General features: G+C 51.0%; 1 protein-coding gene across 3 annotated transcripts in view; it reads right to left on the bottom strand.

Annotated features, from left to right (window-relative positions):
- Positions 1-25,891, bottom strand: part of Rin3 (Ras and Rab interactor 3) — a 114,388-nt gene that overhangs the window by 2,743 nt on the left and 85,754 nt on the right. For 2 of the 3 annotated variants that reach the window (XM_005068388.4, XM_040742607.1), the window contains 5 exons: positions 25,712-25,803; positions 15,671-17,158; positions 12,139-12,447; positions 5,769-5,900; positions 722-885 (listed from right to left, as the gene is read on the bottom strand). In XM_005068388.4, the coding sequence (XP_005068445.1) occupies positions 722-885; positions 5,769-5,900; positions 12,139-12,447; positions 15,671-17,158; positions 25,712-25,803 (2,185 nt within the window). Of the gene's footprint in view, positions 1-721; positions 886-5,768; positions 5,901-12,138; positions 12,448-15,670; positions 17,159-25,711; positions 25,804-25,891 lie in introns of those variants that run through there. The other variant, XM_013112245.3, reaches the window with a different exon arrangement.

A 25,891-nucleotide genomic window follows, 5' to 3' on the forward strand; every position in this document is an offset into this window, starting at 1 on the left:
GGGAAATGGAGTTTCTTAGGGAGGTTGATACCACATGGCAAGTTTGGGTAACTATTACTTTCAAATGGTTAACTAGTACTTTGCTAAGCTAAAGATGAATAAAATCAGCTCTTAGTTCAGAGCTGGGTCCAGAATTCAAGCCTCCTGTCTCTCAGAGGTCTGGGCTCCATATATATATTGTTTTCTGAGACAGGGTTTCTCTGTGTAACTTTGGAGCCTATCCTGGCACTAGCGTGCGTGCGTGCGTGCGTGCGTGCGTGCGTGTGTGTGTGTGTGTGTGTGTGTGTGTGTGTGTGTGTGTGTGTGTGTACTGGGTGGGCTGTCAGGGGAACTTCTCAGAGAGGGCTGCTGGAGATACTGTTTTGTAGAAGCCAGTGACCACCAGTGAAGAAAAGGATACGCACGAACCTGGACAGATGCTGGGCAGCAGGGAGTTGATCTGGGCTTTTGGGGACAAGTGGGTGACTTGTTTGATGCAGCCTGCGGTGTGTGGAATGACTTGCTCCTCCCATACCACTTTGCCTACTGGGTTACAACACCTGCCTGGTGGCACTTCTATGCCCCGCCAGGATCTGCAGAGCTGGGCAGACTGACCCTCAGAGGCTTGGATCCCTCTGTGAGATCCCCACTAGTAAGGCTGGTAGGCCAAAGCAGCCCAGCACGGAGCACAGGTGGATTGAGTGTAGTCCGCGGCCCCAGTCACTGTGGTCCCCAGCATTACCTGCACAGAAGAGCGGGAGGCCCTGGCCTTGTTGAGTGTGCGCCTGCGTTCCCAGCGATGGATGGAGTCCTGCACCTCCACGCTCAGCTGCCTCGTCACGGTGATCTTGTCATAGTTCTTGATGTGCTCTAGGGCTCCGTAAGTGGTGGTCAGATAGTAGGAACCTGCGGGGTCAAGGACACAGGCTGAACTAGGAAGGTTTGGGTCTACCTACCTGGTTCTTAAGTGTGTGACACAGCCCACAGCTTCCAACATGCTTCTCTCTCTACAGCCACCAGGGGGCGTCCACACTCTACAACCTGCTTCAGAGGCATCTCATAACTGCAGTGCACTGGGCAGCCTCAGCAGTTGGTACTTTCTAGCTCGTTTATCTTTCCTTAGCCCTCTTCAAGAAGAGATCATTTGTGTATATAGCATATATTTATATATTATTATTATTATATATGCTCAAACAATTATTATACATAATACTTATATGTAATTAAAAACAAAAACAATTATATATTATTATAGAATATTATATAACATATATTTTATATAACATATATTACTAGTTATCTCTGGCCTGAAATTCATGATGGACACCAGTCTAGCCTTGAACTCAGAGATACTCCAGCCTTCGTCTTCTGAGTGCTGGGATTAAAGGTACAATTCACCAAACCTGGCTGAGGATTTATTCAGCGTGGCCACACTGGGAAGAAGACAAAGAGACCCAGTAATTTCTCTAAGTCTGTGGCCCAAACTCAGTGTCGGGGCCCCGAATATGATGTTTCGGCATAGGACTCAGTTCAATACCAGGAGCTCGAATCTCCTGTTGTCTTTTAGATGTCGTATGGTTACCTCCAGATGGCCTTGGCACAGTGGAGAATGACTTCTGGTTTTCGTAACAATAGACTAATGGAATGTGCCTGGGGACTAGTGAGACACACCCGAAGACTTGTGAGACATGCATACAGGAAGTCTGAGGGCTTGTGTATGTGCATTCTAGGACCATCTCTAGGGTTAAAGGAAGTGCTTCCTAGTCAGCCCTATGTCCATGATAATATGTGTCTTCTGCCAGTACCCCTGCTTCCAGAAAGTTATTTAAGAGGATGCTTGAATAAATCGGTGTCTCCAGTATTAACTGAGAGCCCTCCTGAGATGACAAGAAATCTCTGTCTTGTTCTTAACGTCGTTGGGTAGCTAGGACTTCCCTGATCTACACTCCCCCACTCAGGGTTGAACCTAGGGCTGTTCGGCTGCTTCCAAACAGCCCCAAAGACATCAGTCCAGGATAGATGACCCCTGTAGCGTAGGACTGATACAGGCCGGACCCCGGCAACTCAGTATTTCTAAAATGATGTTTTAAGATAAGTTTTTAAATTTAAAATGAGATTTTAAGTGTTTTAAAATACAGGATACATAAGAAACAGAGACATGGGTGCCTCGGGTGGGGAAAGAAGGTGCCGGGAAGCAGCCCTCTCACTGTATCATATACATTATTTAAAATATGTGTGTGTATTATGTATTGTAATAGCTCCGTGAATGTATTACCTATTATAAAAATAATCTTCAAAGATGTGTAGAAATTTTTAGTTATTGCATGGAGTTTTTAAGGATTTTATTTTTGATGCTAGGCATCCATCATTCCAGGTGGATCTCTGAGTTGGATGCCAACTTGGTCTACATAGCCAGTTCAAGGCCAGCCAGAGCTCCAAAGTGAGATCCTGCCTATTTAAAACATTTTACTACATTTTAAAACTTGAGTTTGTGGAGGTCAGAGGGCAAGGTGCACAGACCAGTTCTCTCCTTCTACCATGTGGGCTGTGGGCATTGAACTGGGGTCCCAGGCTTGGCGGCAACTGCCTTTGCCCACTGAGTCACCCACCAGAATACCGGACCACTTCCGTTTTTTCTTTAAAAATAGTCTTAAACTCTTAATGTTTCCTCTAATTCAAGGTGCACAAACCACATGCTTTCTCTGTGTAGCCTTGGCTGTCCTAGAACTTGCTCTGTAGAACAAACTGGCCTAAAACTCAGATATCTTCCTGCCTCTGTCTCCTGAGTGCTGGGATTAAAAGCCTGCACCACCAACACCATGCTAGAATTTTAAGTAAAAGACAATCTTCTGTTTATCTGCTTGTTAGCTTGTTAGGAGTTGAGAAGCTTGTTGAGAGCTTTCACTTTAAAGGGAAGAAATTGAATCCCAGAAACAGAGGTTGACACGCCAAGAACACACAGTGTATCATCCCTCTCCCTCTAGCATCCTGCTCTCTTCCGGTCCCTGGCTTGCTTGACATTGCCCAGACTGCTCTTTCTGGCTATTAAGGCCAGGACAATAATTTTGGACATAAGGCTGATTCTGCAAGTGACCCACCCCAACCCATCTTCCCACCCTAACTCCGCTGTTATCTGAGGAAGCGCCTCTGGCCTGAAAATGCTCACTTCCCAGACTCCTTCAGCTGAGCCGGCACAGCCCTGTGTCCTACCCCTGTGGAGGGGAGAGCAGGTTAAGAAGGCTCTGCTGCCGGGCGGTTGTGGCGCACACCTTTAATCCCAGCACTCGGGAGGCAGAGGCAGGTGGTCTTCAAAGAGAGTCCCAGTTCCAGGACAGTCTCCAAACCTACAGAGAAACCCTGTCTGGGTCCCAGGGAGGAGCATGGCAGCCTGAAGCAGCCACTCGCTTCTCAATGTCATGATCTGTGTAAAGCTTGGTTATGCTTGGGTAATACAGTTATATGAGCTTGGATAGTAGTTCTGGGACTTCTGGTCCTCTCAGAGGCAGAAGAGAAGAGTTCCAAGCCCTACTGGGACTCTCTTGTCCCTTTAAATATGGCCCTTCTAGCTATTTTTGGTGGAGACTATGGAGTGCCTGCTATGAACACTAGGTGGCAGGCGACACCACTGTGAGTTTTGCAGACACTTTCCTGACAGTATGCGGTGGATTGATCGGAAAACCCCATTGGTGAGATTAATTTAGCATAGGCAGCTGTCAGGAGGCCTGGGGAGGGCCCATGAGCTAAAAGGTCTATGAAGACCCTTGTGGGAGAGGTTTGGCTTCTCGGTTGACTCCAGCTAGGCGATTGGGGTGGTATAAGAAGGGGGGGTCCCACCAGTCCACCCTGCTGCTCATGGAAGCCCCTGATCCCTCCTGCCACAAATGCCTGCTGTAAATCCACGGGGAACCAGCTATCAGAGCTGTGCTAAACCACACCACACAACAGGCTGGAGGGGCCAGGAGATACAATGTCTCTACAGTGCAGACACCTGCACAGTGCGCCTTCCCCTGGTCCCCAGGACTTTCATGGACATGGTCTCAGGGTAGGTGTCACTCTTTCAGCAGAGTGATGCTGGCTAGAGATCCTTGCCAACTTCCCCAGTTCTGAGTGTTTCCATGGATGGAAACCCAAGAGGAAGCTGTGGGGAGATGGGGGTGGTAAGCATGGGCACAGAGTCAGGTGTTTGCTCATTCTCATGAGACTCCCAGCTTTTTCTGTCTTGGTCTGCACTGCAGTCCCTTGTCTGGCATGGATGGTTCAATGAGTGCATGGGTTGGTAGATGGCTAGATGGATATGGGGGGATGGGTGGAGAGATGAAAAGTATGAAAGGATAGATTGATGAATGGGTATGCAAGTCTCTGGGTAGATGGATGGTGAATAGGCAAATGGGTGGATGGATGGGTTGGTGAATGGATGTAGGATGAAGAGAAGGATAGATAGGTAAATGCATTGGTAGATAGCTAGGGAGGAAGATGGACTAATGATGGATGGATAGGTGGGGGATGGGTAGATGAACAGATAGATGGGTAAACACGTGGCTGGATAGATGGATGGTGGTAGGTGGAAGGGTGGATGGATGTGTTGGTGGACTGAAAAATGTTGACTTCTCCTGAATTCCTGGACTCTCAGGAGACAAGTCTTTCCAGTGGCAGGTAACATTTAACTAAAGAGGGAAAGCACAAGCTTCAGGTGTCACAGCCACAGCCCGAAGCTATATTTGACAGCAAAGTTCTCAGCCTTCCCTGTTCCCTGAGCTGTGAAAACCTCAATGAAGCACTTACGTCAGGCTTTCTGTCTCCAGAGATGGGCAGATGCAAACACATGCAAAGGTGGCCAGCCTCTCAAGAACCACAAAGCCCAAAGGGGACACTTGTGCCTGGGAGGCTAGTTCCATTCTTCAAGAGTGGAAACCCAGAGGATGTGTCATGGTCCCTCAATGCCCATTATCAGGACTGCTGCATCTCAAGGGATTCTTAGTGGAGGGGTGGCTGAGGTCTCAGCCTGAGGAAGTGGTGGGTAGGAGGACAGGGGGAGGGAAACTGAGATAGGCTGCAGTCAATCATAGCCCTCCTTTGTTCAGCCAGAGAGTACAAAGCCATAACCATCTCAGCAACTTCCTCCTACAGACAGAAGTCCTGGCCAGGGCTGGATAAACAGGGGCCAAGTCCCAGGGGGCCACTTGATTTCTACTAGTCACACTGCATGCAGACACCTTCTGCCACCTCACCAACACTTGTCATGCCACCAACTTCTGCTGTGTCCTCCACGAAGAACGCCACCCCCCCTTTTTAAATTAATTTAGTTTTACTTGTTTATTTTTGAATCAGGGTCTCACTATGCAGTCCTGGCTGGCCTAGAACCTAACTATGTAGACCATGTTGGCCTTGGACTCACAGAGATCCACTTGCTTCCACTGTCTAAAGGCTGCAATTAAAGGTGTGTGCCACCATGACAAGTTTTATCTTCCTTATCTGCTGACTCCCACTCACCCTTCAGTGCTCAGTCCAGGTATCACCTCCTAAAGAAGCCCTCCATGACTGCATTGTCTGGGTAGCATGTCTCTAGTCTCTGAATTTCCTACCATCCCACTTTTGTCAAGCTAGGGTGACATGTCTCTTTGCAGTCTATCTGCCTTCCTGATCCATGAGCTATTTGGGCAGGGTCTGTGTGCATGTCCCTAGGCCTTAACCTGAGTCTTGTCCTACCTAAGAAGTTCTTGTTGGGCTGCCTGGCTTGGGAGTGGGTGATGGGTCTGATGGTGGTGGGTGTGGGGGTGGTGCTGACTTACCCTCCCCCAACTGCAGGGCGGGGTCCATGAGCTCCATCATGTACTCCACGTTGAGAAGCATCTCGGTGAGGTTGCTGCGAGCCAGTACGTACATGAGCACAGGCAGGAAGTCATCGGCCCCGTAGGGCTTCCCTGCAAGAAGAGGATGAAAGCCGTGAGTGCCAGGTGCCTGTGACCCGCTCAGGGATGGGAGGCCACCCTGGAAGAGCTAGGTTTCCATAGTGTCAGGTTTCAACAGTGAGGACCCTAGCAACCATGGCCAGCCCCCAGTGGCTGGTGGCTCAGTACAGGCTGGCAAGAAGGAACTGAGAAAGCTCTGGGCTGGGGTGACAAAACTCTGGTTCTTTGTCCTTCCCTCGTTCTTCCCCTGTGGCTACCCCTCACTGCTTGCCAGGCCATCGAGTTCTTACCACACTTAGCTCATAGGCCTGCCACTGCTGCATGGGCATCTACAGGGAAAATTTCCCTCCCTATTTGCACAAGCCTGAGATCCAACCCTGTGTGAAAGATCTACCTCTGCCTGAGGTCCGCCGCCATGCCTGAAGTCCATCGCTACTCCTAAGATTCACTAACGCCCCTGACATCTACTGCTGAGATCCACTCCTGTCTAAGATCTGTCACTGTCTGAGGTCCACTTCTGCACCTGAGATCTACCACTCTTTGAGTTGCGAACATTACAATACTTGAGATCCACTCCTGCCCAAGATCCACCACTGCCCTTGAGATCCACTGCTGAGATCCACTCCTGCCCAAGATCCACCATGGCCAGTGGTTCCAACTGAGCCCCATGTGTATTCTCAGTTGACTGGTTGGAGAGATGCTTCACAACAGACTTGCCAAGGGAAAGGCAGAAACAGAAACTGGCCTGCAGTGCTGGTCTGTTGCTATGATGTAACCATTTCTACAGTGAGCAAGATCAAACTGCAGACCTGAACATGGAGTTGGGAGGAGGTGCGTAACTAGCTTCCCTGAGCTGGCTTGAGCTGTCCCCGGACACCAACAGGTCCAACCTCACCATGGGCATGGCAGTGCTCAAGAGCTGGGAGCCTGTGCTCAGAGTTCTGTGCTGGTCTCTGGTGGGACCAGATCTGTGTCCTTCCCCCCTGGATGTAGGCAAAGAGCATGTACAATGTCTGCTTAAGGACCAACACGAGCTTTGAGCACAGCTGGAACACATCAGCTCCTAGCTGACTCTTCCAGCTGTACAACAGATGGCAGGCAGTATGCGCTGGGGTGATGGGGTCCAGCTGTGAAATGGTTCCCCTGTAATCCGAACACCTGGCTTGCGTGGATCAGAGCTCACGCATTGCCAGTGTCAGCCTGTGTGTCCTGGTTTTAGCTTCTGGCTCTCTCAGTCCCATCTGTTCACCATCTGCAGGCATTCAATGAGCCAATCACACTGCCAAGAGCTGGCAGAGACCTTCTGCACATTTTATGGGCTGGGGGACTTTGGAGAGAGTGAATGCTTTTTTTTTCCTGTCTCTCTGTGTAGCCCTGGCTGTCCTGGAACTCGCTCTGTAGACCAGGCTGGCTTTGAACTCACAGAGATCCTCTTGCCTCTGCCTCCCAAGTGCTGGGATTAAAGGTGGATGCCGCCACCACCACCACCACCTGGCTAAGAGAGAACACTTGTTCAGAGAAAAATAAGCCAAAGAGTGCTCATCTGGGCACCCTGCAGACTGGAGTAGGTAATCAGGAAGACCCTAGCTCAGCCACTCTATCTCTGCATCATCAGGCCTCTCCCAAGGCCACGACAAGCCTCAGTTTCCCTTTCTGAACACTGGAGGACAGTCATCAACTCAGTCTGTTATTCAGGAGAGTGGTGTGGGCCCAATGAGGGTCTGACATAAAATAGTCATTTTTGGGGCATCATCTCCAAGAAAGGCTAACACCAGGTAGGAAATATTGTTTTCCCAGGTCATATTCCCAGGTCTCATTCCCAGCTATTCAACTGAGCCTCTGTCACTAAAGTGGCTGCAGACACTGCGCAAATACACCGATAGTCTAAACAGAAGCACACACATAAAACCAGGGGCCAGACAGAGCGAGGGTAGATTGTGGCATCCAGAGTGCTAAGCTAGTGGGAAGAATTCTGCACCAGCCACCCTCTCTCCCATCCATTCCCTGGTTTTGCTGAGTGGGCTTTTCCTGATGCAGCAGTCCTGGGGCAGCTGGGGCTCATGGCTAAACTGTTTTGACCTTTGCCCTCCAGCATCACTGTGGCTTAAAGTACCTTCCTTTCTCCTGGAGGCCATCCCTAAAGACCCCACCACTAGGTCCAATGCTCTTAAAATGGGTTTCTGGGTCCTGTCATGAAATAGTGGGAAAGTTAACACATGGGAACAAAGGGCAGCTTTCCCAGAGTACCCGGTCCAAATAGCAAACACCTGGACACCTCGGGGCCTCACCCCACTCCCTCTGCCAAAGTTGGAGGCAGACACACATAGCAGAGCAGGACATTCCTTGGGTCACCTGCCTGCCCAACTCCCTGGCTTCAATGTCAGTTCTACTCCTGCCAGGGTTTTGTTTGGCTTGGGGTTAAGGACTGTGCTGATTAGCTTTAAATGTTAATTTGTCACAGCCTAATCCAATGGTTCTTATCCTTCCTAATGCTGTGACCCTCTAATACAGTTCCTCATGTTGTGGTGACCCCCCAACCATGGAATTATTTTTGTTGCTATTTCATAATGAGCTTGCTACTGTCTTGAATCATAATGTAAATATCTGTGTTTTCTGATGGCCTTAGGCAACCCCTGTGAAAGGGTCGTTCCACCCTAAGCTACCAGGTGTGGTGGATGCCAAGTTTATCCAAAGCCATTTGTCTTTAACTTCCCAGCCTGCTTGACCCAGGACCCTCAAACTTGTGCTCAATTACTACCCCCAAAGTTGGCGCTTGCTCAGGATGGTTGGCTGGTGCAGTGGTTACAGCATGAGTTTGGCGCCACGTGACTCTAGGCTTGCATTCTGGCCAGTTCTAGGCAAGTGTGATAGCAGTTATCTCTCAGGAAAGGATCCCCGAAGCATACTGATGGGCTAGCTAGCCTAACCAAACTGAAGAGCTACAGGTTCAGTGAGATACTGTCTCAAAAAATGAAAAGGCAGGAAGCAACGGAAGAAAGAGGACACCTCTACAAGTGTGCGTGGATGTGCACGTGGGCACACACACACCCTCCCTTCCAGAAAGTTCATTTCAAATAAAACCCACACAGAACACCATGTGTGAAACCGGTCTGGTGGGGCTGTTGGAGACGAGGCTGGCCTAAGGTGCAGATGTCTGTGTCCCACCTGGACAGCAACCAGGTGCTTCACAGAAGATTGGAATCTACAATGTGGTTCTCAGGTAGGAAGATAGAATAGGGAGGGAGGGCTCAGAGGCATCAAGATTGACATGTCAAGAAGCCAATGGCAGAGGAAGAATGGAAACGTCTCTCTCGCTTGGGTTACAAGTGATAAATGGGAACATGAAGGAGAAAAGCCCAGGGATCTTCGAGTGCTTGAGAAGATGCTGCTACGTAAGTGACCTGCCAAGGACTGGGATGCTCAGAGCACAGGGCCTGGAGCCTCTGACTTTTCCTCGCTCTCGGGTCTATTCTCATTCTTGGCTTCTTGACAGTACCCTTTTCTTAATCACCTTTCTCTATCTCTACGACTACCCATGTGCCCTGGTTAAATCCTTTGTTCCAGCAGACAAGAACCTGGAAATCTCAGTGCGTGTTCTCTGGACTCTGATCCATGTCCATAATGGCCAACCTCCTCATTCCCAGGAGCGTGGTGGGCAGACGGTGGCCTCTGCACTCCACCGTCAGAACACACATACTTGGGACCTCACATAGCCTGAGAATGGGGAAACTGAAGCTGAGGAGGAGTAGGTAACCCCACAGCCCCTGGGGCTATCTTTAACCCAGGTATAGCAACCACATGGTACCCACATTGATTTACCATCCAAAATCGGGGCACAGAAGTGGGAACTCAAACACAGAACTGTGTGGGTGGGTGATCTGCTTCCTCCCAAGAGAAGGTGTGGAGGCTCTGAGTGGGGTAGCCCAAGATGGAGTTACAGGTGCTTGGCTCTCATCTCAGGGTTTAGCCTTGGTGGAGGGGAATTCATCACCACCTGATGAGATGCCCACTGGTTTCTATCCCAAGGCTTAGAATCTCAGGAAGCCACGGTCTTCAGGAAACCGGGACTCAGAATGAAATGGCCCTGTTTCTACCTCAGTCGGCAGGGTCCTCAGCTCTGACTTCACCTGGAGTACTGCAAGGCCTGGGGGAAATGATCCCTCAGTGAGAAATAGCTGCAGGTCAGACGTGCAGTTAGCAAGTGTGAGCATCTGGTGACGTACTAGCCACAGTACCCATGAGCCCCAGAGAGGACACCTGTTTACACAGGAGGAAACTGAGGCTGGTGCCTCCATTACCTGGACAGTCATGAAACTGCAGGCATCAGGGCCCAGACAGACATTTGGGTCCCCTTTCGTGTCCATCTCATTCTGACTTGACCAAGGCCCACTGCTTCTCCCACACACTCGTGCAGGATGCCCCAGGCCCGCCACCCTTCATTCTGTTGCTGCAGAAGAGAAAGTGTGAGACGCTCTTAGCTTGCTTCCATCAGCCACGAGGGGGCCTTGGTCTTCAGCTTTCCCTTGCTGCTGTTTCCCAGGGCTCTGGGCCTCTGGGGCTGACTGTGCTGCATGAGAGTAAGGCCCTGAATCCCGGAGACTGCCGGCTCCTGCTGCCGTTTTTAGCAGGAGACAGTTGTGCTCATAGCCTAGTCCTGTTTCTTGGTCAGCAGACTGCGCAAGACCCCCAGAGCCCCCAACATACAAACTCACCCTAGTACCTTGCTTCTCACCAATTTCTCCATGACAATACAGATATCATGTAGCTTTATCCCCATGTGGCATCTGTCTGTCAGGAACTCAATTTGTTCTTTCACAGTTGCAGGACACATATTGGTCCTACACACACACAAAAAGGGTTTCCAACCTAGAGCTGCAGCCTCTGTCAGGCTTATGAGGGGAACCGGTTAGCGTGAAGGGACCTTGATCCACACCCCAGGGCCACGCCAACAACCACCTTGCCAGGCTGCTCATTCCTGAGGAACATGCAGAGGAAGGGGGGCCCCTCAGCCAGCCCCCAGGTATTACACCTGCTGGTGCTGGCCACCGGGGTCAAGTGTCACAGCTTGTTTCTAATATCAGCAAGTGCCTAAGTGTGGCTCTGACCCACTAGAAGCCGGCTTCTCTTCCCATGAGGAAGCTGGGCTCAAAGAGATAAGGGACTCATTCCAGGCCCGACAAGCGGTAAGGGGCAGACTGGGGATCAGAACCCAGGTCTGGAGGTTACCTGTCATGGCCACCATGTCCAACTAACTACACAGGTGGCCACCAGCACCAGGGCATCTAGCTAATGGTCTGGGTGCAGGAGGAACTCCAGCCAGCATTTTATTCCCTGTGGAGCATGGGTTCCGTTTCCTGTGTCCCTAGAGGAGCGCAATGGTAAAATGGGTGTGGTGATTCTGTTCCCTCCCTTCTTCCCTTCCTCCCTGTGTCTCCTGCAATGTGACATTGAAGCTTTTTCCATCTAAAGAGGACGGGTTCATCTTGTGACTAGACAGTGCAGGGTACCACACTGTCATGATGCCAGGTCTTACTATGCTCGACTCCAGCTGGCCACAAATATATGCCTAGGACAACATATTGGAGGGTGAAGACGTAATGGCCCCAAGACCCACCCAGATAGCCTACATCCAGGTTCCCTGGTCATCTTCTATCAGCAGCTCCTGCTGATTTTGGTGAGTCCAGACTAGCTTCTCTTCGGTCCAGTGACTACTATCAACAGCTGGACCTGTCCCCCCCAAATTCACACATGCTAAAGAGGCAGCATTATTTCCCAAGAAGGTGACCTTTTGGAAGTGAGGTCATTGCAGAGGTGATTGGCTGACATGAAATCACAGTGGAGCAGGGCAGTCCTTACCCCCTGTGTCCTCATAAGAGGGAAATGTAGACCCAGAGCACATGGGGGTGAAGACTACAGGGTTTTCAGACTTAGAAGTGAGGCTGAATCAGATCCTGCCCAGTGCCTAGAAAGAGCACATCCCTGCCCTGCTTTGATCTTGAACTTCTACCCTCCAGCATCGAGGCACAGTGTTCTATGTTTGAGTCATCTGACTTGTAGAACCATGCTTCAGGACTTCCTGAAAACTCACAGGGTGCCTTTTCCTGATGCCCTTAGGCACAGGTGTGAGCAACCTGTCTTGAGGGTAGCAGGGTCATTTCCTTCCGTGCCCAGGTCACCCTGTGGGGCGCCCAGGGAATGGCTCCTACTCTCATCTTGCGCTAGTTCTGCGGGAGGGACCCAGCCTGCCTACCTGGGTTGCCAAGGGCCATGGAGTCGTAGATGAGCTTGCAGGTCTTCAGCAAGATGGAGATCTTCTTCCCGGGCGAGTAGGCCTTGTGCATGCTGCTCAGCTTCTGCAGGATCTTCTCCATGACAGCCAACTCAGGCACGCTGGTGGTCACGCCCAGGTCGGTGGTGGTGGTGGCCAGGATCACCAGCTGGTTCTCCTTGAGCTGCTGTAGCGAGCCATCCCGGCTGTGGATCTCCAGCAGGCTGGCGTTGATGGCATCCTTCAGGGGCTTCAGGACACACTTGTACAAGGCTGACTCCACAATGGCCTCTGTGGGGGGAGGGGAGAGCACAACGGTGAGGAAAGCAGCTGCAGGGGCCCTCCCACCCGGCTCTGCTGCCTGGCAGCACAGCCCTTCCATGCCTGGTTCCTACTTAGTCCTGATGTGCAGGACAGGGAGCCACTCTGCAGAGGCATGGGCACCGGGGCCTCCCATGCCTAATATCCTGGTCTCTCCAATGCAGTGTTTTCCCAAGTGCTAGGAACAGAGCCTGCCCAGAAGGACATATTTCACAAGTCACTAGACATCCTGCATTTATGCAGTGTACAATCTGGGCAGCCGTGTACTAAGGGTTGGGTACCCAGTAAATGTCCAGTAGAATTATTCTTTTGTTTGTTTCTTTTTTTCGAGACAAGGTTTCTCTTTGTAGTCCAGGCTGTCCTGGGTTGTTCTCAAACTCACAGAGATCTGCCTGCATCTGTCTCCCGAGTGCTGGGATTAAAGGCACTTGCAGAACCATGTGCCACCTCCGCCCGGCTATTTTTTTTAAATAACTTATTTTTATTTTATGTGCACTGGTGTTTTGTCTGCATGGAAGTCTATGTGAGGGTGTCAGATGGGAACTGAACCTGGGTCCTTTGGAAGAGCAGTCAGTGCTCTTAACTGCTGAGCCATCTCTCCAGCCCAAGGTAGGATTATTCTTAATGCCTCTTGTGCTTCTCAAATCCAGGTGACTTGCCTCATCACTCGCCCAGACTGCTCCGCCAGCCTGCCAGGCCTGCCTCTGTCTCTGGACTTTCGCATCTCTAGTTCCCCTTGCTACACAGCTATTCATATGCTATCACTATCCACTGTCACTGGAGTCAAGCTACAGAATGGATCAACCTGGGGGGTGGGGTGGGCGTTAAGTGAGCTTGGCTCTCATTAGGTTAATTGAAGTGGGAAGATACACTCCAAATGTGGACAGCACCCTTCCGTCCTGGGCTTGGGTCCTAGGATGAGTAAGGAAGACGAGAAAACGAGCCCAACACGAGCATTCATCACTCTCGGCTTCCTGACCGTGAGTGCAGTGTGAGCCGCTACCTTACGCTCCTGCAGCCACGACTTCCCCACCGGAGAGGGCCAGAGCCTCAAACTTGAAACAAAACAAACGCTTCTCTCCTCAAGTTGCTTTTGTCAGGCATTTGTTACAGCAACAGATGGGTACCTAACACAACCGGCCCTGCCCTAATTCAGCATTGGAATAGCCCTGGGTCACCATTCCCTCTTCAAAGCTCTCCTGGTCACTTTCCAGGCCAAATCCTTAGCCTGACTTTCACGGCCTGGCACCAGTGGCCATATTATCCTCCTACCTCGTGCCCCACCTCTCTGCCTGTCCCCAAAGCATCATCTTTGCCTGGAAGAAGCCCCTCCCACTTCCACTTAGGCCATGGGTTTTATCCTGTTGTAGCATGCGTGGCTGACCACAGCTTTTTCTGACTGCGTTGAGCTGTCCATGTCCCTCCACGTCCTTCGTGCCCTTTCACGGCCTCCTGCTCTGCTCACTGTCTGTGGTCTTTCCTGGAAGGATCTAAGTTAGTCCTGGGGCTGTGTGTGTTTTCCTGGGTTCCAGACATCTGTCTTCAGCCATATTCCCACAGACTAGACTCAGCCTCAATAGCCTCTACTTGCCCCCTCTTAGATGTCCAATGAAGTGAGGGGCGGTCTCTCTGACACTGAACCCCTGGACTTCTCCGGGTTTGGGACTTAGGACTTAGAGCTGTGGTTTCCCAGGAATGCTCACACTGGCCCCCAGCCATTCGGAACCCATATGAGGCCAGCCAGGTCTTTGCCCATTCCCATGGGCTAGATCTGTGCCCAGTGTTCATTGTGTTGTCTCTTGTCCCACCTGCATGTCCCCGGTGCATCTTGTCAGGACAGGAGCTCTGCTTGTCTCTCTGTTCCTGCTCAGCTCAAGGATCAGAGCCGTGCTGGGCACAGTGGGGCCCTGGGACTCCTGCCTTGAACCTGCCACAGCCTGGTCCTGCGCAGAAATGCTAACCCTGGGGTCAGGATGCTCTGACCTGCCTCTCCCAGGGCCCCCAAACCTCACTTCCTGCTTACTTTACACTTCTGTCGTCTTCTTTTATGGCTTCCTAACTTTCTTGCTGGTTACCGGCCACTTGTCAGAATGAGAGCTCCCTGAGGGCAGGAGGGATTTTGTGATCAGCTTGCTTGCTCCCCCCACCCCCATACAACAGGTGAGGAGCTGGAAGCATATCTCTGTCAAACTACTTAAGTAACTCGCTTCCCCAGATAAGCTGCTGAGCGATGCCTGGGTCTCTGGGACCTGGTAACCGTTAGTGGAAAAAGTCAGGTGTTGTGTGGGTGGCCTCGTAATGCATCACCGAGAGGCATCCTACCCAGGTGAGCCTCCATCCTTACTGGGGTGCACTCATAGCTACAGCCTCCTGAGGAGGCAATGCCAGCTTTAGACCTCAATATATCACCCACCACCTTAGTGCCCTAATATTGTGACCTGGTAACTGAATCAGTCCCCAAGAGCCAGCCATTGAAGCCCAGTCTCCCCCAGGGGTAAGGTGGTACTTAACAGTCTTTTCCTAGGGCCTCTCACTATGAATCATCATCCTGTAGTGTCTCAAAGCATCTTTGAAGCCAGAACTGATGCTCTTAATTGCTGGGGGAAGGAGAAAGGTTCAAGATCACAAGGAGGCGGTGCCTGGAAGGGCAGTAATGTTTATCAGGTAATCCCAAACTCTCTCAATGCATTTTTTGTTGTTGTTTTGTTTTGCTTTTTGAGACAAAGTAGCCCAGGCTGACCTCCAACTCACTACGTAGCTGAGAATGGCTTTGATTTTCCTGTCTCCACTTTTCAAGGGCTGGGACTACAGGTAGATGTTACAGTGCCCAGCTATTCCCAGCTATCACACGGTGGTCTGCCCGAGTCTTTTCAATAGTTATACAGATGTGTAGGTGCTGCAGGGAAACCCGTCACCGTGAATCCTAATTGTAGAGAGGGTAGAGGTTACTGGGTTAGAGGCTGGTGAGGGAGGGGAGGGTCGTAGGTTGCTTGACAGGGGTGGTCTGGAAAGTGGGCTGCCTTGAATTGACTCTCTAGAAAGTGGAGCCTGAGAGAGGGATTTGAACCCAGGAGATTTGTGGGAAGAAAAATGAGGCCATGAGGCAAGGGGCTCCAGTGGCTGCTCTGTGTCCAGGGTGCCTGAGGGTATTAATGCACCACGCTCCCTCCCGCCCTCCCAAGCTGGCACTGACCGAGTTCCTCCTCCGAGTGCAGGTTGGGCTCCACCAGGGCTCTGAGTTCGGTGCTCTGTAGCAGGTAGCTTTTGAGTTGGGTCATCATGGTGCGGATCTCCTGCAGCATCTCGGTGCTGGATGCCTGGCGGGCCATCATCTCCAGGCTGTACACCTTGTAGTCCTGCACTAGGCTGCCAAAGTAGGAGCCTTTGTCCTGGGCCAGCTCCACCACCTTCTTGTACAGCTTGCGGTCGTTGGAGAGGAAGGCGTGGAAGACGCTGGCAAAGCTGACAAAGCTGAGGCGGTGGCGGGCCTTGTCCAGGATCATCGAGGGCTTCTTCTTCACGTTGGGACTGCTGAACTCCAGCTCCTCCTCCGCACTGCTGGTTGAGTAGGAGTCCTGGTCAGCGGCCGAGGCAGGCACCCCCAGGCTGTCTGAGAGCGAGGCCAGGGAACCCTTGAACTCGGGAGAGCTATGAGGACAGGTGCTGGTCTGGGCAGGGAGTTGCTGCATCCCGGCTTGGGGGGCTGGACTCAGGCCTTCCCAAGGTGCACCAGGTGCTGGTTTCTCAGAGGACGCCTCTTGTATGGGGTGCTTGGGGCTCTCCAAGGGACTGGGAAGGGTGGGGGCCAGTTGCCGAGAGACCCGCTTCTTCCTGGGTGGTGGAATAGGGGGTTGTTTGGCTTTCCCAGGAGGCACTGGTATATTGTTAGCATGGCTAGCTTTGGTCTCTGATTCCTGGCCTTGCTCTGTGGTCCTTGAAGGCCTGTCCCCAAGGCTGCTCACAGTGCCTTTGGGAGGAAGGCTGAGTGAGGCTGTCCTGGAAATACTTGGGTGGTCATTGTCCGATGCAGTCCCCACATTCTGACTTTCCAGAGACACCCTTTCAGAGATGCGCCTTCTGGGAGGAGCTGCTGGCAGAGTCTTCTTCAAGGGCAGTGGAGGGGGAGGAGCTGGCTGCAAGGGGCTGGGAGCTGTCCCAGGCTTCATTTCTTCTTCCCCAAAGGGGCCCAGGCCTACAGCTGGGCGTGGGAGACTCTCGCAGGCTGTCATGGGTGGTTGGTTTGGGTGGCCTGGGGGGCCCGGTGCATGGGGTGCAAGGTGAGAGGTGGGTGTTAGGGGGGAGTTGGGCAAAGGACCAGCAGGTGCAGGGGGCACAGGAGACCAGACAGGGCCAGCCGGAGGAATGCTGGGAACCGGGGGTGGAGGCGGGGGACGGCGTGGGGACCCTTTGGAGGTAAATGAGGTAGCATCCGAGGTGGCAGGCACGGGGCGCAGAGGACAGCTTCCAGAAGGCAGTGGATCAGCCGGTAGGGCACAGTCTTCAATGAAAATAGGATTCACAAACCACAGGCGGTCATTTCCCACAGACAGCTCGATTTCACAGGAACAGTTTGTGTAATGACTTGTGGGCCGGAGGCTGGAGGCTGCAGGGGCCCCAGGGGCTGGGCCTCTGGGGGGCTCGACAGGATCTTTCGGAGGGTTCAGCGAGGAGTCCCAGAAGCCTGAGGAAAGCAGAGCAGAGGCAGTGAGTTCTCCTCCTCCTTGCAGTGGGGGAAGGGCCCTTGCTTTTATGTAGGTTTGTTTTCCCTTCTTGGACTCTGAAACTTCTCCCACCACTTCCTGCCTGGAGGGGAAGTCCCCTGCGTACCCACCAACAGAGGGTGGAGTAGAGCTGGGAGGGGACATGAGAGGCCCAGCTTCAGTTCTATGCCCATGTGACAGCTGGCATGGAGAACAACCGTAACTCGGGTGGGGGTGACCATGGCTTTCGGTATGTGGGAGGAGGGCATGGTAGGGACCGAGGGAATAAAGCTGTTTCTGCCGCTACCCAGCTGGGTACCTGGGCAGACTGTCTTAGGTTTTGGTCTAGCTGCCCCTCCAATGGTGTCTTAGTAGTAACATCACAGGGTGCTGGGAGGGGATCCTAAGGTAGACAGGAAGGGGATAGAACTCATGGCCATTGCTGAATTATGCGTGATAGAATTGGACCTGTGCTGTCCACTACAGGCTGCTGTGACTTGGGGGGGGGGTCTTGACACTAACGAGGAGCCAGGCTACGAGACAAGGACACAGCTGCTACCTTTGAGCACGCTCTGCCCTGCTTGCTATCTACCAACCAGTCAGTCTTCATAGCCTCATTGTGACGGAAGCCACCAAGGCAAGGCTGGCTTGAGAGATCTTGGCCTCTGGGTACCGTATACCAGCAAACACTCAGGGATGCTCAGGGCCTTCCAAAAGACACAGGGTTATGGCTTCTGGAGGATAGGCTACTCCGAGCTCATATGGAGAGAACCGTGGGACCCAGGTCATGCTCAGTGTGTTCATTTTAAGTGTAGGAAGAGGATGAGGCACGCTGCTGCAGGATTCTTGGGAACATGGTGGACACAGCTTCTCTCCCATGGTTCCTCAGTAAGATGCCCACAGGCGTCATCCAGGAATGAAAGTCAGGGTTTGTGCAGTGGACAAGCCATGGGCTGCAGTTGTCCTGGGACTGTCTTGATGACCCCTAGCCAAAGGCTTTGACCCACTTTACAGATGAAGGCAAGTGACTCAGCAGAAATGCATTCACCCGAGGTCAGAGTACTGGAGTGAACAGGTCAGACTAGCCCATTGCTGCACTCGGGTTCTTCTGAGGAACTTACACCACTTCCCACCTCAGTTGCTCTGCCTGTCAGTGGGTGGCTGGTGGCTCTTACCCCAGCTAGAGATGTGGTAAGAACACAGCAAGCACCTGTTTTTGTTTTCTTCTGGTATCGGGGTTTGAACCCAGAGTCTCCCACATGCTAGGCAAGTGCTCTACCAAGGAGGTATGTCTTTACCGAGTTGTCCAGGCTGGCCTTGAACATTCAATCTTCCTGCCTCAACTTCCAGAGCAGCTGGGGTTATAGGCCTGTACACTAGGCATGACTACAACAAGTTCTTGATTGTGAAAAGAGATATCACAATATGACAGGACCATGCAGAGCCAGTTCTAATGATGGCATGCTCAAAGACATGGGTCTTGGCCACCTTGGTGGCCTGAGGTTGCATGCCCATCAATGTGAGGCGGGTCCAACCCCATGATAAAAGCAAGCTGTAGCCTACCCAACCGTGAGCACCAAAACAGCACAGCACCATGGAGCCTGGCCCTAGACAGACTGATGCACCTGGCAGTCAGCCAAGAATACCCAGCTGTCACCACAATAACAAGAAGGTGACCTTTCATGTGTCTTTCTACAATATGCAAAGTTCCTGCACATCACAGCCACGGGGTAAGATATGACCAGGTTAGGTTTTTCCATGACCTGAGGGCCACTCTTCATGATGGCCACACTGTGGCTCTGCTTTCCAGGACAGCACCTAACTTCTGAGTGACCAACTATTGGTACTCAGAATGCACAGATGCTTGCTTTCTGTGGAGTAAGCATTGGAAACTCTACCCATGTCTCTACAAGTCCAGTAGAGCGGATGTCTCTCTACAAGCCCAGTAGAGTGGTCTGGTTCCTTTGAAGTCTTCCTAGTGAGGAGCATCAGGCAGACAGGAAGGTGAGCTATTCAGTAGTCCCAGGAAGTTGAGCTCAGCTCCCTCCATGCTCATGTCACAGTCCCTTAAGACTTGTGGATGAAGGACAAAATCATGGGGTAGCTGATGTTCAGAACCGCCCATCAGTGCCTGGGAATGCTCTCCCATCATAGCTTGCCTAGATCACTCAAGGCCTGGGAGATATACCCCATATGTGTTTTCTAGAATTATCTACTGAGTTTTCACTCTGCCATTCACTGGTGCCTCTTCAGCCTCCAGAGTGGTGCTCCACTGAGCAGGGGCCAGGCATCAGCATCCAACACTAGTGAGTGTACCAGCTTAGTCAAAGTGGAGGCAGCATTGTAGGGTATGGGGCAGCGGCTAGTCTAGCTTTGCAGGCTAGGTGGGGACAAGCTGAGGAATGGGAGGATGAGGAGATGAGACAGTGAGAGAGGAGGAAAATAGGAGGCAGAGGAGCTCCCTTTGGGGAAGGACTGTCAGCCAGCTTATCACAGGTCTGCAGACCTGGTCCTTAGCAGGCACAGACAGACATCTCCACACCTTGATAGCATCTCACAAGTGTGAGCAGGCATTGGGGCTCCCCTGACGTCCAAAGCTCAGGCTGTTGCTTGCCTGCCCCCAGGACAAATCACAGGGCACAGACTCTCCAAGGAAGGCTGATACTAAGCACTCGGGGACCACCTATCAGGCTGTGCAACGGAAGCTAAGAAGCAGTTCAGGGCTTTATGCTAAGAAACAAAACAACAACAAAAAAAGGAAGTTGGAAAGTTTCTCTGCAGCTTGCAGAGAGCCAAGGCTGGAGAAGCAGAACTTTGTGTCATGCAGTCCCAGCAGTTGGCAGGGACTGATGGCATCATGCCAAGTCTTGGCTCAGCCGTTCAAGTTCCGGTAAAGAAGGGCCTGTCTCTTTGACTGAGGCAGCCATTTTTCTGGTGCCAAGACTGTCTGAACCTGGGCAGGGGGTACGCCTTGCCTACTTCAATCCCTGCAATGCGTGGAGGGGCTGGGATGTTCCAGGTGCTGGACTGTGGTGCCCGAGAGCAAGCAAGGTTTCCCATGCCACGGGAATGGTTGGAATGCCCTTCGGACTCAGAGAATACATATTTTTGCTGCATCCAAAGACGGGTTGTCGGGCTTTCGCTCAAACTCCAGTGTTAACACTTAGTGTGTGTATGTAAGTGTGTGCAGGTACGTGTGTGTGCGTGTGTGCGTGTGTGTAAGCTGGAAGACAACCTCGGAGTGAGACAACTCTGTTCTCTGAGATTCTTTTCCTGTTGGCCTGGAATTCACCAATGAGCTAGTCTGGCTGGCCAGGAACCCACCTGTTTTCATTTCCTCAGTGGTGAGATTACAAGTACAGGCTACCATGCCCAGTTTTTTTCTTTCAATGTGGATTTTAGAGCTCAAATCAGGTCCTCATGCTTGCACGGCATGCATTTACTGCTTAAGCTTATGAACTGAGCAATCTCCCCAGTCCCCCGATCTCAAGCTTCTAACAAATCCTTACTTATTAGGAAATATTCTCATTGTATGCTATAAAGACAAAACAAGGTACACAAAACTTGGGAGAGCTACAGTGTCAGCCTTCCTGTTTTAAAGAAGACACCAAGCATCTATATGCCTCAGGCATGTTCCAGAGCCACAGCCTAGAATCATCTCTTTGCATTTAGAATCAGCTGCAAGCATCTCAGTACTGAATTCAGCCCTGTGTTAGTTTTGTGGCCCTTGCTAGCCCAAGGCGCTTGCATCCAGGATGACATCCTGTATAGCCTGCACTGCTGCATGGCAGTGGTTCCAAGACTAAACCTGGCTTTTCTTGTGTCCACTCATGAACAAACACTTAAGAGCCATCCCACGGAGCTGAGCCTGTAAGAGACTAGCTTTGCTTTGATGACACCATCCCTGTCCAAATAGCTTCATCTACTCATTCAAACCAAACCAAACCAAACCAAACCAATATAATACAGTACAATCACTGACCCTGAGGAAGGAAACAGGTTTCGAAAAAGGAAGAGTAATTCTGAGACCATCGGGTGTACTGAAAACCCAGTAAATCTACGGTTGACTAGACACTTCTTTTCTCTGGGTATGAGAAAAACAACTAAAAGTCACACACATGCTCACACAAAACAGCAGCAAAAGGCAAGATGCAGAACTGTATTTTTTGCAGCATCATTTTCAGCCTAGTCTTTTTCTGATCTTGTCAGTTAAAAAGAAACCCTCGACGTGCTAGGATTTCATAAAAAAAAAAAAGATGTCATAAAAAGAAGTCCTCAGAGGGCTGGCTGCAGAAGGAGGGCTGGCTGCAGAGGGAGGGCTGGCTGCAGAGGTGCAGAGGGAGGGCTGGCTGCAGAGGGAGGGCTGGCTGCAGAGGGAGGGCTGGCTGCAGAGGGAGGGCTGGCTGCAGAGGGAGGGCTCGCTGCAGAGGGAGGGCTCGCTGCTCTCCCAGTCTCAGCATCAGATACAGACCCCTCCCTTGGCAACAGGGCACTGTTTTCCACTGGAGCCATAGCAAGGGGAGGAGGGAGCCGAAGAGCGGGAAGCGGTGAATGGGCTGGAACGGGTTGGAAGGATCCGATGGCAGTGGGCACAGACAGAAGACTAAGGTCCCACTTAGAAAGCCCCAAGTGTGAATCTAGCTCCTATCACATCCTCTTACAGGAAGCCTTAGCGTCCACCTTCCTCTGCCATCTCAACAGGAATAGCATTCACGTAATTTACCTATTTAAAAAATTCCCTGATGGCTTTAATATAGTCACAGTTGCACAACTGTCATTATAAGTGTTAGGAAATGTTAGGGCATTTTTTTTGTCAAAGGCCCCCCAAACTCTATGCCCATTATCAGTCACTCCCCATCCAGTGGCTTGAATCTGAAATATCTCCAGGCAGACCCAGAGGAAGCAGAACTTGTACAAAATGAGATAACAAGCCACGAGCCACATGGTAGCAAATAAAGGAACAGAAATGGGTTAACTTAAAATTTAAGAGCTAGTTAGTAACAAGCCTAAGCTTTATAATTTATAATTAACAATAAATCTCTGTGTAGTTATTTGGGAACTGGCTGGTGGAACAGAAAAGCTCACCTGCAGTATCCTCTCAAATCATGAGCCCAAACATGCTTCTCCTCCCCTAAGTTGCTTCAATTGGGTATTTATCATAGGAATGAGAACCAGACACTGGCGATGTGACAGCTAGCCCTAACCTGATGGCACTATGTCACTGCCTGCTCTATCCCAGTCAATTAGTGACACTTCTCCCAGAGTGCTCAGACCTGTGTAATAATTTACACATAATTCCTGTGATGGCTAAAAAACTCAATATGGTACCAGGCATCCCTATGGGCTGTTGACCTTTGCCCTGGAGTGCCTATGAGATCTTAGTGGCCTGCAGGTGAGGTAAGAATAGGATAATGGTGTTTCTACTGTGAGGTATTTAACCACTTGCTTTCTGCTTTTGTAAACTCATTGCTGTGGGATTGGGATGAACTGGTCTTTTGATCACTATACAAGGGGAAAGAGAAGCAACGGAGGGGAATAAAACAATTTTCTTGCCTGGCTTTGGATTCCATGGATAACTGTAATGTAAACCTTTGATATCCACCTTTATAAACCCTCCCTTTAGCCAGGCATTGGTGGCACATGCCTTTAATCCCAGCACTCGGGAAGCAGAGGCAGGCAGATCTCTGTGAGTTCAAGACCAGCCTGGTCTACAAGAGCTAGTTCCAGGACAGCCTCCAAAACAATACAGAGGAAACCCTGTCTCGAAAAACCAAACCAAACCAAACCAAACACCCCTCTCTTTAGCCCCTCTGGCACGGCATGCTGTTAGGCTCTAAGATTGCTGTCCTCCTTCAAGCAGTAGGAATAAGTTAATTTAATCTAAGTTTTATATTTTTGGTTGTGAGCCTAGCCTTTAATGGCTGAGCTATCCCCTCCAGCCCTATTTAATGTAAGTTTTAATTCACTCTGTCTTTGGTCCTTCCCAATGGATTAGAATGCCACAACAACATGTCGACCACCAGCCTGCTTTCCACATCTGTGGATTTGCCTCCTCTGAGCACATCTATAAGAGAGTCTCCCAAGTGCTTCTGAGTCTGGCTTCTTTCACTAAGCATGTTTCAAGCCATATGGTACCATAAGTCAGGGTTTCATTTCTGCTTATAGTTGAGGAAGCTTTTCAGATACCTTGAGTCCCATGGCTTCCTCATTCAAATGACATGTGTGTGTGTGTGTGTGTGTGTGTGATGAGAATGTCTACACTTAAGTCAATGAATTTGCCTCCCATCATGCTTCTGAATCTTCTGGAAGTTTTGACTGGACCAAGAGAATACTTGTCCCCAAGAACCCCAAGCTGGGTAACATTTATCCCAATTCTCCCTGGAGGTGCTTTTGAGGAACAGTGGCTAGGTGGGGATGGGGAGTGGGCTGGAGACCTAGCCCGGAAGGCTAGGCACTCAGGAGCAGGGCTCTGAGCAGGCTGCGGAGTACAACGGGCTGTTGCTCAGGAAGCCCAGCAGTCCTGGACTCTATTTCTCAGGATTCTCCATGCAAGTTTGTGTAGGTTTCAGTTTTCTGCTGTAACAAGTGTGTCCAATCCTCGACCAACAGGCTGCATGAGTCCCAGGATAACTATGAATGTAGCCCAACACAAAATCATAACATTACTTAGAACATTGTGAGATTTTTTTTCTTTTTATAATTTGATTGCATGGTCCTTGTATGTGAGCTCTGCAGGTGACAGCCTCCTGTTGCGATGTCAGAAGGTTGGACATGATTCGCAGAAGGAGTGACACAATGTGCTCAGCACAGTGCTTCAGGCGCCTGGGCCCTTGGCAGATGCTTTCTGCAGTTATCATCGGAACACACAAAGCTTGGCATAGCTGCAGCTTGCACATGCCAGGGCCAGGCGTCTGACAGTTCCAGGTCCCCATCTGTTCGGGAGGGGACTGGAAAGCCAACCTTTCCTTGGCTCTGGTGAAAAGTCAATCTGCTGAGCGTGGCTCTGTGTCTTCAGCACCTAGGATACCTCATTGGATCAGAGCCTTAGGTGTGGCACACTTGGTTTTTAATGCCCCATTCTCTAAGAAGTCATTGCTGGCAGGCCAGTCTGCACCACCCTTGGTTTACCGCATGGTGACTTCCATCTCCAGCTCATGTCACGCCTGAGGCCACTCTGCTCCAGCCAGGAAGTCAGTCTTCCTAAGCCAAGTGGCTTGTTTCCATCCAGCAAGTTCTCCTAGGCTAATGCAGCAGGAGGAATCTACAGGGAGCCTTGGACATCAGCCCCAGGGATGCCTGCTCAAGTCTCAAAACAGGGCCATTGAGTGTAGGGAAGTCCAGTGCCCACTCCCAGTTACACAGTGGACCAGTACAACAGTCTGGTAAGGGGCAGGGTGGAATGGGTATGAGTTCTTCTTTCACACTGGCATCCCCGGACCCCTCTGGGAGGAGGATATCAGCTTGTCCTGGGAGCTGGGGGAGAGGGGTGTGTTCTCTGGTCTGAGGTCTGCCCCCGACTTCCTCTGTGGCCTGGCTCTTCAGTCTGGGCTAATTTTCCTCCATTCAAGCAACATTGGTATTTATCATGCCCAGTGTTTCTGGTGCTGTGAATCTCTGCAGAAACCAGTGGTATGATGGCTGATTTTAATGTCTATTTGCCACAAATTAGAATCACCCGAGTATGGGAAGATCCAACCCAGATGTGGGTGGCACCTTCTGGTAGCAGCCCAGATGAAATGGGGCATGGCAGAAGGAAGATTACTCATCTTTTGCTTGCCTGCCTTTCCCCTCTGGCTGCCGAATTGATTTAGTCTGTTGTAGTTGCTGATTCCCAAGCAGCTATCAGAACCAGGGTTTCTAGGCTTCCAGTGTTGAGGACCAGTGACTCTCTCCAGGAACCCTCTAGGTCTTTGGTGCCAACTGGGACAGCTGCAGCATGCAGCCTTGTGGGTTGAGCAACTAGTGAGTTCTCAGCTTCTCCAATGTGAGACAGTCACTGTAGGACCACACAGACTGCCAAGGCACTGGGCCTCCAAAACCAAGCAACTGTCATGTGTGCGAGATTGTTGCTACTTCAACGTAAGCTATGGAATATTCATTCTATTCATTCTCGTGGTGGTTTTGAGTAGGAATGGACCCATAGGCTCATAGATTTGAACACCTGGTCATTAGGGAGTGGCACTACTTGACAGGAATTAAGGAGGTGTGGCCTTGCTGGAGTAGGTGTGGCCTTGTTGGAGGAAGTGTGCTACTGGGGGTGGGCTTTGAAGTTTCAGAAGCTTAAGTCATGCCTGCATGAGGCCATGCTCCCTGCCATGATGACAACGGGCTAAACCTCTGAACTGTAAACTGGCCCCAGTTAAATCTTTTCCTTTGTAAGAGTTGACATGGTCATGATGTCTCTTCGCAGCAGTAGGACACTGACTAAGACAGTTCTGCTCATCTAGAGACGTCTGATTAATGCAGTGGGAGACATCCTAGTACTCCCTCATCTCAGTACCCACCCACTCTGTGGTTCTGCAGGGAAGACTTACCCAGGCCTAGCTTGGAGATGGTCTCAAGGTCCAGGAAGCTGTTGGCTTCAAGGATGGCCTGAGGCAGCCTCAACGTGAAGGGCAGCAAGTCTCTGTGAAAACAGGAGGGCTGTAGGTCAGGTACGAGAGGGGCCAGAGTTTCCATTCTCCAGCATCCAGATGTCTAGAGCCATGTCTACA

Source organism: Mesocricetus auratus, unplaced genomic scaffold, assembly GCF_017639785.1.
Source record: "Mesocricetus auratus isolate SY011 unplaced genomic scaffold, BCM_Maur_2.0 Super-Scaffold_15014, whole genome shotgun sequence".
Lineage (NCBI taxonomy): Eukaryota > Metazoa > Chordata > Mammalia > Rodentia > Cricetidae > Mesocricetus > Mesocricetus auratus.